The 15,218-nt window shown below is 43.3% G+C and overlaps 1 protein-coding gene across 3 annotated transcripts in view; it reads right to left on the bottom strand.

The window, feature by feature from the left end:
* Positions 1-401: 401 nt before the first annotated feature.
* Positions 402-15,218, bottom strand: part of SLC1A2 (solute carrier family 1 member 2) — a 146,764-nt gene continuing 131,947 nt past the window's right edge. Inside the window, exons 10-11 of one of the 3 annotated variants that reach the window (XR_006297452.1) lie at positions 10,796-14,280; positions 402-10,098 (exon numbers count right to left, since the gene is read on the bottom strand). Coding sequence is in view for 2 of the 3 variants with exons in the window: in XM_043580961.1 (XP_043436896.1) it covers positions 10,027-10,098; positions 14,049-14,280 (304 nt within the window). In the remaining variant the exon portion in view is untranslated. The other 2 variants (XM_043580961.1, XM_043580962.1) reach the window with 2 other exon arrangements.

Here is a 15,218-nt window from a genome sequence, read left to right on the forward strand (position 1 = left end):
CTCCTGCGTTGGCAACTGCAGAAGCCTGGAGATCAAGTCTTTCTCAGACTCCCTCAGTGAAGATGGTGCACGGCAGAGTCCCCTAGACAACTTGTGATGGGCATTCTACATGACTAAGAAATAAACCTTGTTTTAAGCCCTGAGACTTGGGAAATAGCCCATATTGACTAATTCACTGGGAAAACTTGGATTATATACCATTGCCGTCCAACTCACTACCTCAGGTAAGACATGACTCCGCTGTAAGGCTCAGCTTCCTGGAAAGTATTCATTTGGACACTTTAGTTTTGAATCCACATTTTCTCCAAAAGGAACACTGGGACAATTTCTCCAAAAGGAACCCCTCCTATGGAACCAATACGAGTTTAAACTGGGAAGTGAAGGAGAGGCAACAAGCAAGAGAAATTGGAATCCACATTTATTGATGGGAGATATGTACACAAGAGTTAAAACACTTAGTGAAATGTTGGATTCACAGATCACTTCCAGTATATATTTTACACATGAAATGTTACAGTAATCAGTCCACGTGGTAAGAAAGCTTAGAGAGCTAGAGGTGAAAACAAAATATCTCAGCTACCCAAAATGTGCTTTGCCAACAAGGCATCTCCTAGTACCATCTTTAAGAAACAACCCCCAAATTAGTTGACATTTTTATCTTTTTTCATTCATTAGTCCTTAAACACTACGTGCTACTGACGCTCTATGCTACATGACTTTAGACCAATGGGGATTGTGAATGTGAGGGAAACAATTATCTTTCATTCTGGACACACAAGCATCTCCGGAGGAAATCCTGCCTAAAGGCCCAGCTTTCCTTCAGCAAGGCTTCCAACCTAAATCTGACGTGGAGTTGAAGAAGCCACATGTTCAAGGAAAAACGTGCCTGTTCCACCATATGTGTGTGTGTGTGTATATATATATATATGTATATATATATATATATCCCCTTCCTCCAATCATTGGAGAAGCCACTGAAAATTCATGTGCTTTGTGCCCTCCTGGGATTGCTTAGGCTTCACTCCTTTTGTGAAAAGAGAGGGACACCCAGTGTCCCCAACTGCACATGGCCATTTTTCTCTGTCCTTGCAGAGAAGAAAGGGGTTATAGGAACTATCGACTCCAGAGCATTCCATTTGGTGGTAATTAGACAGAATGTGTGTTTTAGGAGGCAAGTGTATATTTGTATTAGTTCATCTCCATCACTGAAAACATGCACACAGAGCATGTTTAGGTAGAGGTCACACTCCCGTCACATATGTGGGATCTGTGCTTCATCAGTTGCCTGTCTGCAACCTCAAAGCTGTGCCCTGACCGCTTCTGTGCCTCTGGTGCTCTTTCAACGGACAACTGTGCAGTTTGCTACCAGGACTGTGCTTTTGTGGGGTTTCACCTGCATGGAGGTTAGCCAGTGAATGCCCTTTCCGTAACCCTGACTCAAGAAACCAAGGGGGACAAGGCTCTTCAGAACCTTTAAGTCATGAGCATCATGATCAGTATTTGGCAACCAGGGAGGCAGACCTTTACCTAAGGACATGACGTTAGCATGCACATACGCAGACTAACCTTTTGTCTCTCTGAGTCCAATCCGCCAAGCAAAGGAGGGCTATAGCTAAGTGTCCTTCTAAACCTACCTAAGCCTAGATAATCCAAAGTTCCACAGCTGCATTCACCATGCATTATACAGAAGTCAGATGACCTTTCACTAAGGATCATGGCACACCTCCAGCCCCCCCTTGCTCTGAATGGCGTATTTACAAAGATGCTGGACCCCTAGACTTTCAATCATTGGTACAAAAGATTCACAGCTAAGCTCTTCGCTGATACATATCCCTAAATCACATTTAAAAAGAGGAGAAGTGATTCACTGGGCATCTAAGAAGGAAAAGAAGGGTTTTCAAAACACCAGTCCACATGTCTACTGCATTTAGATGAAGAGCCAAAAATAACATTTACATTAAATTAAAATACATCTATACACCATTTCACTGAAATTACACATGGAGACCTACATTATAGCTACACAAAGTGCATAGGCACTGATTTTCATGCGCGAACCAAGCGTTACTGTATACACACAAGAACTTCATGCTTTGAACAGCTATCCGTACTGGAAAATCACAGGTACAATCGTTGCCAGTTGAGGGCACATCTAATCTGTTTGCTTAATGAGGAACCGTTTTAAATACACACCAGTACACGTTCTATGTAACTATTTTGTTTTTTAAACGTGGCAAAAATACTAGCCCTACACACGTATCAGAAGGTGTGTTTGGCAGAAGGAAGACCCCCCCCCCTTGTCTTTGCAGTGGCTACTGATTTGCCTTTTGGGGAAATTACATATCCACCTGAGGACAGAATCTACCTGGGCTGCTTCTCAACAATTTCAGTAGGACTCTAAGCCCCCACCTCCAGCCCCAGCGGTAAGAGTTATTATTGCTTCGTAGTTGGTACTGACAACGTTTTTTCTGAAAGCGTTGTGCTCAAGTCACATAACCACGTGACATTTACTTCCGGTTTGCTTGGCAAGAAGGAACCGCAACAAATCTCTCTCGATTTGCTTCCGAGCACTTGCCCTCCAGCTCTGCTATTCAAGGGTTTCCGAAGCCGATGCACCTAATTGGGAAGGCAGGGGAGGTTCCGATATAGAAACGGTCCCCCTATTATCACCTTGTTTTTCATCTTCTTGCTGTTGCAAAATTTGAACGCTTAGCCGGAAAAAATGAGGTCTGGTGTCAAAAATAAGGAGTTAGCACCATTCCTCAAGTTAAAAAGACTAATTGGGTGAATGCATATCTTAATCAGCTCACAGACTTAAGTGATTCCCTGTCCTTTATGGTCATTTTGCTCATCGCATGGCAAAGGATTGGATTCTTAAATTTTTCGAATGCGGCTTTATGCTCAGGAAACAAGCGATAGCTCTAAATTGCTGTAGAAACTTCTTGCGCTCTAATTAGTTATAATTCTACATATGTGGTCATATAGAAAATACCATAAGAAAATATCTGTCTGCAAAATTACAGATACTAAATAGATTAATTCAGTCTACACTGAGTTCTTTACGATTTATGAAGAGTAGATACAAACCTGTAACATTATGAAAGGCTAAATCAATAGTAAACATATAATATCCAGGTCTATAAATACATTTGCTCATGCTCTTTATAAATAATAACAAAGAAGCCCAGGGATTTGTTTAAAAAAGAATGTGAGATCGGGCTGGAGGAATTTGTGAGTGGGCGGGGGTGGGGGGTGGAATACTGATCAGGGGGCAGTGTATTGTCCCTGGTAACATCGATTCTTACCAGGAAGCCAAAATATATCTGCTGGCAGCAAGATCAAATTAGATTCACAGTTTGCCAGCTCTCTCCTTAAGCCGTAGAAAACAAATAGAAAAACAATATACAAAAATCCTCACAAAAGTAGTCTTTTATATACAAATCTCTATAGCGACCAGATAATCTGATCTGTGTTGTGCAACATGGGAATATGCAATGCTGAGGTTTCCCAAAGGGGAGGAAGAAGAGAGGAAGTTAAGGTGATTTGTGGAAGGATCTGGATGCCCAACGTTGAGTTCCTAGTAAGGAAAATTGCTCTCCCGGAGTATTAAGCAACCAGAGTGCCAGCTTTCTGATCACACATCTCAGAGGATTCGCTCCATGGAGGAGAAACCTGAGTTGTGCTAGACCAACTTCCTTGGCTAGTGTGTGCATTTCTCTCCTACCAAAGGCAACAGCCATTTCTAGGCAGGCTGAATGGTTGCCATGGGGAGAAACGGAGCCCCAGAAGGAGCAAGGCTCTGACTTCGTCATCCCCGGTCTCCATGGGGAACGATGACAAGGATAACAGTCAGCTGGTATGCTCCAACACTCACCCAGGGGTTGGGGGTGCCTCTGGAGAAACTGGGGACCTGTCATTACCCATGCTCCAGGCCATGTGTCGACTCTGCAAAGCAGTGGGGTCTGTTTCGGTATCAGCTTTAGTCTCGGCACAAAAGGGCCCCCGTATAACAATCAGAAGAATAAAAATATAAAAATGGATACTTGGTTTGGAGGTAGGAAGGTGAAGCAAGGCTGGACACAGGAAAAAAAAACAAAAACCTCATCGGTAATTATTCAGGATATAATTTGAGTGAATGAAAGAAGAACGTGAGGGCGTCTCTCACTTTTCTAGGTTCTTATTTGGGTCAGTTAAGAAATAGCCTTTTCCTGGCTGCTCTCGCAATCCGGTCTTCTGCACGTAAAAAGCAAACAAACACAGAAAACTTAACCCCGTCCTTTCAGCCCCGGTCTTACATCATGGCTCCTCAAATCTAAAGAGCTGAAGTCTTCTCTGGCAATAAAGGTGCTCACAGCACATTCAATACCAAACCTACTCCATATTTAGCAGAAGTCTGGACACAGAGCGAGGATCAAGGCAGCGGCCCATTGCAAGCAGTACCAGAAAGTGCGAGAGGGTGTTGAAAGGCCACGGCTGGTGGCACGCACCTTGCAGACAGACCATGCATTTTATCTACCTTAGAAATTCCTGAGGTATTGATGAGGGCAATGGTAACCAGCCCAGCTCCACTCTTGTGAGACAGAGCTTCTATGTGGTGCCCACGATAAAAACGAACCAGGGGGATAATTTGAAAGTGAATTCAAATATCCCTGCTTATCTCTCCAGAGAAAGGACTTGGCCCAGGCTCAGCCTGTGCTTGGCTGCGCGTGACTGCATACAGGCAGAGAGGGAAGATAGTGACAGATGGTTGCTGTTATTCTGTAAATCTTGCACCAAATTTCATAAAAGTGTTCAAGTTTACTTGCCAAAGCCTCCCCAGTTCCCATACTGGGTTGGCAATTAGGACGGTTTGGAGAAAACCGTGTGTTTGGGGTGTTTGCAAGGGGCTCTGTTGCTACAGCAGGAATGATCTAAGGCCTTGAGTGAAGCTATGGACGCACCCTGCCCCTTGGCCAAGCAGCAGTTCCCTCTGAGCTCGATCGCTGCTTCTACGAAGACAGTGAGTTAGGCAAAGGGCAGTTTTGTAAAAGGATGTCTGTTGGCATCCCAAAACACAAACTGTGGATTAATATGGCCAGCTTCCAAGCTTGTTGTAAAACATCAAATGAAGAGAGAGGCTTGAGTTTAATATCCCCCCAGGGGGATGAAAAAAGATCCAAAGTGATGATTCACCATCGTGGGCCACTCCGACTTAAATGACACGTTAAGTCGTATTTTATAGTAGTAAGCCTCTAATAAAATAAGAAATTAAAGGAGAGATCATAATATCACGGATTCTCAGGACTGGGAGAGGGTTTTAATCACTTAAGCCGACCCCTTCACTTTACACATGGGAAGGAATGAGGTTTGGGCATAAAGTGACTTGTGTAAGTTATACAGCTACAAACTGGCACCATCCAAGTCAAATGTTTCCTGTACCCAATTGGGTCATTTCTCATCATCCTTATGTCATTACCTGAATTTGTTGTGTTATGCCATGCAACGGGATAGTGTCCAAATAAGATGCCGTGCCATCTTTTCTAAAGCCAACTCTTGCACTGACACATGTGGTCTTCCACTTGTCTCTTAAGCAGCAACGATGGCAGGTGGAATAAGAAAGGAGGAGGAAGGGTGGGGCCTCGGGTTTTCCTTTTGGGAAAACCATAAGCTACTGTTGCATGAGAAGCTTTGGACTTGCTCCACCTAAGGCGAACAGTCTGCCGATAGGGCACCTGCCTGGGGTGGCCCTCAACGGCCCTTATCCTAGGTTTTAACCAGAGGGCACCAGAGATACGGAGACCATTGATCTCTGACAACTAGATTTACAAAACTCTCACTTCAGAATTTCTTCAGGCTCTTTGCTTAATCTTTTTATGTTCTCAGAGAGAGTATAATGCTAAGTGAAATAAGTCAGAGAAAGACAAATACCATAGGATTTCACTCGTATGTCAAATTTAAGAAACAAATGAAGAAAAAAAAGAGAGACAGACAAAAAAAGAACCCAAAAAACAAACAAAAAAAAAACCCAGAATTTTGAATATAGAGAACAGACCTGTGGTCACTAGAGGGGAGATGGGGTGTGTGTGAAACAGGTGATGGGGGTTAAGAGTACACTTATCGTGACCCAAATATTCCAAGAGCAAGTATTACGACAACTGAAAAAAATCTATCATTGGTCCATTTGCTTGGCTTGGAATGAGTTTATTTGGAGAATAAGGAAAGTAAAACCAACTATATGGCCCTAAGAATTAGAAAGCAGCACAGAAGAGCCACGTCCACTGGGTGTAACTGCTGAGCACTTTTAGCCATAAAGCCAAGCAAGGGCTACAAAGACCTGCTCCTCAAGAGTCTGAACTATGGAAGAATTCTCTCTGAGCATGTGCGTACCTGTTTGGACTTACTGCTGTATTTCCTGGGGGAAATACAGCACAGACAGAACCCGTAATCCTGACAAAAGTAAAATATTGTACTAAAAACTAAAGGAAGCGGGACAGTTGCAAAAACATGGCAGGATTGGGTTTCTTTTCAGAAACCTGGCAGAGGAGTTACCCAACTCCAAAAGGGTTTCTTGATGAGACACACTGCCAAATGACCCACTTTCCCCATGCAAGGTTGGCAATAACCCGAGGCCCTCTAATCAACCAGGCATTGGGATTCCTGACATCTCCTACCAGGAATACATCTCCCCACAAATTGAATTTCCCTGAAGCCTTTGTCAGTTTCCACCAGTCTAAATCCAGGAGCTAGGCATTGGGATACCCTTTCTTTCTGCTGACGAGTAGTTGCAGGGGAGAAGCAAATCAGCTGACCAGCAGTTGCAGGGGAGAAGCACACACTTGTCTTTTACGGACGAGGTAACTTCTGCAGGCAATGAGACCCTAGACTGTGTTTCCACACACAACAGGAAGTGAATAATTGAATCTGACATCTACTTGGTTCAGATCTTATTACTTGAAGTCCATATTGAAGATCTACATAATCTACACGATTGCCTTGATTCTTTGATACTCTATATGGGAGGCACATCCTCAAAGATCCCACCTTGAGAGATAAGCCATTCTTCTTGCTGACTGGATTTGGCTCTTTGCATTGTAGTTAGTAAGTACATGATGATTCTACTTGGGTTTCCCAGTGGGCAAAAATCGTAAAGGGGAAGATAAAAGTCTGGTTAGTTGGTTTGCTCTCAAAATATCGCGGATTCCTAAGAAGAGTGAATGGGTCTGTAACAAAATGGCGTTGCCGAAGCCCTGACTTACTGACCTCATAGGATGAGCGTATGGTTCTGGCCTGCTGTGTCTGCATATAACTTTTATGCATCATCAAATATTAATGGACTGTTAGAAGCATTTATATCTGTGTTGAACCTATTAATATAAATCTATGCATGTAACTGACAGATTATACAGATCTGATTTAGAAAAAGTGTCTTGGAGGTATACTCTGGATCTGTTTGTTCTGTTCATGGCACACATGATGGGCAAGCAAAGCCCAAATGGGCATGGCATAAGAAGAATGAATGAGACCTAAACAAATAGAGAACACAGTCGTACGTCAGCTCTACATACATCCTGGATGTTCAGGTTAGTCCTGAACTTGACAGATTATTCATTTTTAATGTGATGTGTCGAATTTCCAGATGAATGTGATTTCCTAAGCATATTCTCATGAAATTTATTACATGTAGTCTAAAACCAGAAAAACCTGCTTTGTTAAGCATACACCTTGTTTCTTCTGAATCATTGTCCCCTTATGTATTCATAGGATAAGGAGGAAAATGCTGACGACAAAGCAAGGCAGGAAGACATTTAGGCAGAGTCTTGGGAAGACAATCCTGAGACCACTCTTTCGGGAAACATGTCAGCGCGTACGAGTGCTAACCTGGCCTTAAACAGCAAAACCCACAAACTCCTCGCTGCCTTGCCTAGATCCTTCTCTTCGCCATAAAAAAGCTCTCGGGAGCACCACTTAAAGACAAGCCATAACAGTCTCATAGCTAAACCCAGGAACTGTCCCCTTGACCCACAATACCTGCTCTAAAGGATGCATTTTCCACTACTACATTTCAGCACGTCCTTGGCCACCCAGTCAACTGTCCATCTAATGAAAATGAAGAACCAATGGCAATTTTTTTTTAAAGGTAAAAAGCTGCTTAATACTGCTCAATAGTGATCCTTATCCAAAAATAACAAGGGTTTCAGGGACAAAAGCAATGGGAAGCTCACGTCTCTTGTATGTTCCAAAGGTGTCTGGTTTGGAAAAGAAAAGTCATCAGGAATAGGCAATAAAGCGTATGGGATTCTCTACACCCCTTCTCCCCAAAGAATTTGAACTCTACGACTACTCACGTATACCCCAGCACCCATCTGCTGGCCTCTGATGACCACCCGATTCCTACGTGTGGACCCAGCTTCTACACACTCTTCAGAGTTAGTCAAGTGTACTTTATTTCTCAGTGATTCATGTTCAAGTTCCCAGCAAACTCCCAAAGCCAGCAACCTTAGGAAAACACTGTGAGGTATTCAACGGGAAAATGATAGTAGCGACATCAACAGATTTAGCTTGCACGATCTCTCATCCGGAGTCATTGGGTGCCTGTGGCATACAAGGCACTGTGCTAATCCACTTGGATTACTGACTCCCTCAAACTGTGACAGCCTTGAAAAGATTCCATCTGTGAAGCTGGAAGGAGTCATCATTTGCTCCCATTTCAGGGCTCAAGGCTGCCTTGACTTTGCCACAGGAGTGTCACCTTTATAGGGATTTGCCCATGCTTGTTTTCTGTTCCTTGCTACAGAGAAGACTAGGGAGGAAGACGGACCCTGCTTTCAACTGTGCCCTATACCTGGTTTTATGTGCTTTGAGAGAATAGTACCAAAAGCTTTCTACACATTCGATCAATGACAGTGTTTTGCTTTCACCAAGAGGTGGTGTTAAAAGAGGCATAGCCAACATAACTGTCCTCCATGTGTGAGGAGAGTAAAGTGATTAGGTCTTCCAGGTTAATGAGACTATAACTGAAATAATTTGGGGATTAAAAATGCCTTTTTTTTTTTTTTTTGGTTAGAAACCCAAACAAGTATTTGAGGGCTGAAGCAAAGAAAGGAAAGCATAAACCAAATAATCTCACTTGATTTCACTATGTCAGGTGAATGCAAACCAAACCCAAACAAATTGGATTATTTGAATCTGGTTCAAGTCTGTGTTGGCTGTGCTCTCTTTTGTCAATATATACAGCGGCTATGTGCAAATTACATCCTAATCCATTATCAAGTTTGGAGCAAATTATGAAACATACTTTGAAATGTCAATAACTATTGCCACAGACTAGGTAAGGGTGGAGCAGAAACTCAGCGGGTTCCGTGATCAATTGTCGCGAGGAGCACAGTGCCCACTAGAATTTTCTATGAAATACTTCGTTTCAAGAGTGTGTGTGTGTGTGTGTGTATATATATATATATATATATATGTGTGTGTATATATATATATATATATAAGCTAGATCATCAGAGTTCCCTAAGGCAGGTATTTGCTTTTAATCAACACATGGGCAAACTCTACAAGACATTTCGAGAGAATTAACTTCTAGAGGCTTCTAACAGAATCTCTTGCGCGTAATGAAGCGGAAGCATGAAAAACACTTGACGGGATCACACGCTGAGTGTCTGCTCGTCATCCCAAATCCCCGGAGTGCACCACATTGCTTTAGTCGTATCCCCCGGGGAAAAGAGCACCCACGGCTCTGCATTTAGAGAGAAAAGGGAAGCCGGCAAGAACGCGCGTTCAGTTCCAACTGGTTCCTCCAGCAGCATCCATCCAAACAATAACACGGGTGAGAAAACGAGACGGTTACGAAGCATGACTTGGCAAACACACAGCACCGTGCCTATCACTGACTCACAACAGATCCTCGAAGCCTCGGCTAACGGATTAAGTAAACACAGAAATAAATGCATCTTTTTTTCTTTTTAAAGAAAGCTTGTTTTGAACTCTCTTTTACCATAAGATAAGCTGGGGAGTTTATTCAAGAATTTGCTGAGAGTCATATCCTTATTTTTCACGCTTCCAAGGTTCTTCCTCAACACCGCCGTCGGCTGACTTTCCGTTGGCTGCCAGAGTTACCTGAAAATAATCACCATCAACATCCAGCTTACAGGCCACGAACCAGAAAACCACCCCGTGGGTTATGTGGAGAAGCACGAGATCCGAGTTACACTACATGACTTACATGTTGGTTTCAAATCTGGTTCTTTCCAAATTGATTTTGAGCCCGTCTTGCTTTTCGACACTGATTTGTAAATGGTGAAAAGTACATATTTGCCTTGGGGAGTACAGAGGAACTGGAGAGAGTCTGCAATTTGGGACATGAGTTCTACTAATGCTTTCAGGGTGGCGGGGGCGTCTAGCTACACATAGACCCATCAGAGAATAATGCAGCCCTTAACAAACAGTGCCCTTGTGCTACTCCATACAACCAGAGAAAAATCCAGAACTAGACAGCTAGTTCTACTCATGCACAGCTAGTGAAGGGTTCAGTTGCCATGAGGCCAGGTGGAGTTCATACACGTCCAGTTTCGAAATCGGAAATCATGATGGTGTGGATACCAGGTAAGCTATCCAGGCTTTAAAAATCGAGAAGAAAAGGGGAATTAAAAGCCAGACGTCCAAATTATTTCCAAATTATTCCCATGCAGGCATTTAACAATCAAGTATAACCACCAGAGTGTCTCTATTATGCTTCCCTGGCTCGAAGCGAACTGAACCCTCACACAGCGTGGGAGGTATTCCCCTCCACTTCTAAATCATTTTCCTAGCTTACCTTCCATCTGTCTGTCCTCAACGTCATGTGCAAACTTAAACCCACGACTGATATTCCACATAATGGAGAGACTGGATTTATGGAAGCATTAGGATATGGAGACATGACAAACGCAGCAATGTTTGAAAGAAATCGGATCTTCTTAACCCGAGAGGCAGCGAAACGCATGCGTTAGGAACACACACTACCATGCTAGGAACAGAACACAAGTGCCCTTCACAAACCGAGCGAATGAAAACAGAAGCCATTCGTTTCTCCACCCCCCAGTGGGCGCCCATAGTTTTCTAGAAAGACCATGCAACAAGCCATGACCACCCCACATGCAGTTATTCTGATGACAATTAAAAAGCTCTCATGTAACTTCCAACTACAAGGACAAGGCAAGAGTTTGAAAACAGCAGACACCAACATGACGTAGCAACGCTCGAAGTGGTTAACATTTTGACCAGAGCTCCAGCAAATTTGTTTCCCCTTCAGTGAACTCTCAGGAAAGACTGCCAGGAACAAACTGTCTGCCTGGAGAAAGCTGCCTGTTCGCTCTGACCTTGAATGTGCCTATTTGGCTTTCCGTGATGAACCAGATCAATAGCTGTACAAAAGTATAAATCATGCTGTGCGGCCTTTGGAACACCAGGCCGCACTGGGGGGTGTGCCCTGCTGTGGCTGTCACTGTTGTTGAATACTGGGGCCTGTGTTTCGAAAGTGGCCGGGACAGCCCCTTTTTTGGCATTTCTTTTTCTGAGCCGGTTCAAGGAAGCCAGGACTCTAACTCCCCGGTCCATCCCACCCTGCTCTGCTCCAACCACCTGGGCAATAGAAAAGCAGGAAGGGGAGGGGGCTGACAGGAAGCATTGATGTCTCCCATCTTGGTTTTTAAAACAGTGAGACGGAGAATGGACCAGAAGGAAGTTCAAAGGCAGGAATAAATGTGACTCAGATATTCCGGGAGAGTGCGCAAATTCATCTTGATGGCTCTGGCTGCCTCCTCTCGTGCATCAGTGGCAACTCAGTTTCGTTGGTCTAGGTGGGAAGAGGTGTTCGCCTCACCTCGCGAAGGCTGAGGCCAACTAACCTTCGGTGAGCCGAACCCAATGACTTCACTAAAAAATCCAAACGGCCAGATAGTTATTAAACCAACATGGCCATTTGGTATGTCCCTGACCCGCTCAGTGTCCTTTCGACCATGTAAATGCTAATTCACCAAGTTTGCAAGTGGTTGGGTAGGCAGTCAGTTATAGAGACAGACTAAGCCAGTATCTCTACAGAACTGGCCAGCAACAAGGTTGTCTGAAACAAAGCACAGGGTCAAGATGCTAAAAGGATACATACAACAAATATTTATAGAGCGCCTACTGCATGCCAGGTACTGCTTTAGGTGCTGGGATACAGCAGTGATAAATGCGGAAACGGGGTCTCTCCTCATGGGCTTGCTTCCTAGTGATAGGGACAGTTCACAAATCTCTTCCTTTAGGGGGCTTGAGTTGTTCTTGCTCTAAGAACATAGCAAACTTCTCCTAATGTCCTTTAAGAAAAAGAACCCAGGAAGTCTGAAATCTAAATGTATCTCCATATCTATATACCATCTTTTTCAAAACATGTCCTTCTAACACTATTAGGAAGCCTCTTGAGAAGCTCCAAAAGAGCCACACCACAGGCAATTAGTCACTACGATTCTTCTTACATATAATTGCAAAATGTAAAAATATATGGTGATTTCATTTTATTTCATGCTATTCTTTTTCCTTGTATGGCAGTAACTTGGAATCAACCCTTCTCTTTCCTACAAAATTGTACATTCGCTTTTCTGTCCTCCCATTGCCTATTTCAGGGCTTTGCAGATAATGGGCACTCAATAAATATCTGATGAATGATCAAAATATAGGAGGTCACAGGAATGAGATGCTTAACTAAACCCCACAAGGCACACAATAAATACTTGTTAAATAGAGCACAGAGCCATTTCATGAGAATGTGGACCCTTGTTGACCCAAATTTTGACGGGGAATAATCCAGCACATTCATCTAGACGTGGGAAGAGCTAACTTCCTAGGAGAATGGAATATGCGCTTTAGATACATCTGAATTTCAAATAATTTGAATCATTTTCACTGAGTCAATTAGTTTTTGCAGCTGCTCTTGATGGCTAAGTCCTTCCTTAATTTGTACCAGAGCCTTGGTTCACCCACACGTGTACCCTGTAGAGAGGGGATGAGCAAAAGACTACTGCTGGCCCATTAGACTTCTGGACCTATGTTACAATCCAGTAAAGAGAATCACTTCTGTGTCACCCTTATTTGCCTGGCAGAGGCCATGTATATGTTTGGAATGACCCAGAAGTAACCCAGGGAGAAATTATTAAATAAGATCCTGTCAGCAGGAATCAAAAGAATATCAGAAACCTGTACTGGGTGCTGATTGCCTTCAGATGCTACTTGGAACCATTTGGGCAACCCAACTCCCAGAGTTGACTCTGCTCACCTGCCAGGGTTTCTCCAAGTTTGCTTCACTCTGGTCATGACACTCTGTCTTTGACAATGTCAAGTTAGTTACAATGAAGGCTAGACAGAGCCCATCAAGCTTGAAGACTTAGTACCCAGCAGCTTGGAAAAGAGTCCAGAACATCCATGCTTCAAGAAAGATGGTGCCACCACTGTGTGAAATGTAGTGGCTATGGGATAATTGTCCTGAAGGATAGAGATCCTTTACTTGAAACAGCTTCCCCATTCTTGGAGCACAGTGACTGCAAGGTCAAAGCTCACCTTCCCACAAAAATAATTAAGAGAAAGATAGTTGCGCAAAGTCGTGTGGGCACATTTTTGACCAGCATGTAATATACAGCAAGTAGGAATACTTGTGCTACATATATTGAGTGATTCGGGGTATTTCTCTTAGTGTTTCATTCAAGGAATAGAATATTTGAAATCCAACAAAGCCTTAAGAACCACAAATTCTTTGGCAAAATGTTCAAGAAAACCAATCAAATTTGTGGAGTGGGTGGAAAGGGGGGGGGGTGGTCAAAATGATTGTTTTACATCACACGGACGAAACAAGCAACCGATTGGCTCTTTGACTGTTAGATCTGCCACATTAGACACAGAGTTAGATGATCTGGGACTCATAGAAGCTTGGGTTACATGATTCTTCAGAAAAATAAATGTGACAATAATACATGCAGGACTTTTGGTGCTTGTCTTAGGAAACTGAGCATGCACTATTATATACAGGTCTCAATATCCATGAACGGGAAAGGTACCTTGCACTCATCTACTATGACAGAGTTGTGTGCAGCATAGACACATTGATTAGAGTTGCTTTCCCTATGGTTCTTCATGTCATCATAAATGGACTGAGTCTTGGTCATTTCAATATCTTCATGCACTCGATGCTGGGAGTCAATAGTATCCAGCTCAGACTTGGAGAGGTGATAGACAATCCCAGCCCCAAAGGAGTCACCCACAACATTGACTGAAGTCCTCATCCTGTCCCTGGGAACAAAGAACAAGAATGTTTAGTGAAGAAGCAGTGACATGGTGGTTGAGAGGCCAAGGCCTAGAACCCGGGGTTGAGTTCTGGCTCTACTTTTCCCTTTGCCTGATCTGGGGCAAGTTACTTAATCTTTATGAGCCTTGATTTCCTTGTTGGTCAACCGGAGAGAGCAATCATATCTGTCTCATAAACTTGTGTGACAATCAAATGAGATCATGTACGTAAAGGCCTTAGCAAAACGTCTGATGGATGGTAGAAACCCAATAAACAACAGCAAAGAGAAAGGAGAGAAGGAAGAATTGGAAGACAATAATTCTCAGATCTCGGAATTAGCACCCAAAGCTCCAGACACTGTTAGCTGTGTCCTCTTGATTTCCACTGTTCTTCAAGGACCCCAGATCACATCCTCTTATTTTGCTTATTAATCCTACCTGTGAATTCTCCCATGATAGAAAATTCATCTCTTCGTAAGGATTGAAATTAACATTGCCTTTCCCTCTGCACCTCAGTCTCCCACCGACACATACATATACACAGGCACAGGCACAGCTGATGGGTGAGAAACCCGGCCACAATTTTCTCCCTGACCAATAAGCACAGTGACTCTGCGTCCTGGAAAAACCAAAATACGTTGTCTTGCTCTCTCTGTTAACCAAAAAAAAAAAAAAAAAAAAACATTTAAATCTTCCAGAGTGCCTCCTGAATCAGGACGTGTTAAGAAAAACCCTCCCTCCAATCTTGTTTCCCAAGTTCTGATTTAAAAAAAAAAAAAAAAGCAGGATGGCCCAGAACCTTCCCTCTCAGAACGTCAGCACCAGGAAAACTAAGTTCTTAAGAGTAAGTGGTGTTGTGTCGTCCACTAGTTCAGATTGGTGTGAAAAGTCCTTCTAACCATGTTTATGAGATACTCAAAGTCTGAAAGAGAAGGGTGCTGGAA

Source organism: Prionailurus bengalensis, chromosome D1, assembly GCF_016509475.1.
Source record: "Prionailurus bengalensis isolate Pbe53 chromosome D1, Fcat_Pben_1.1_paternal_pri, whole genome shotgun sequence".
Lineage (NCBI taxonomy): Eukaryota > Metazoa > Chordata > Mammalia > Carnivora > Felidae > Prionailurus > Prionailurus bengalensis.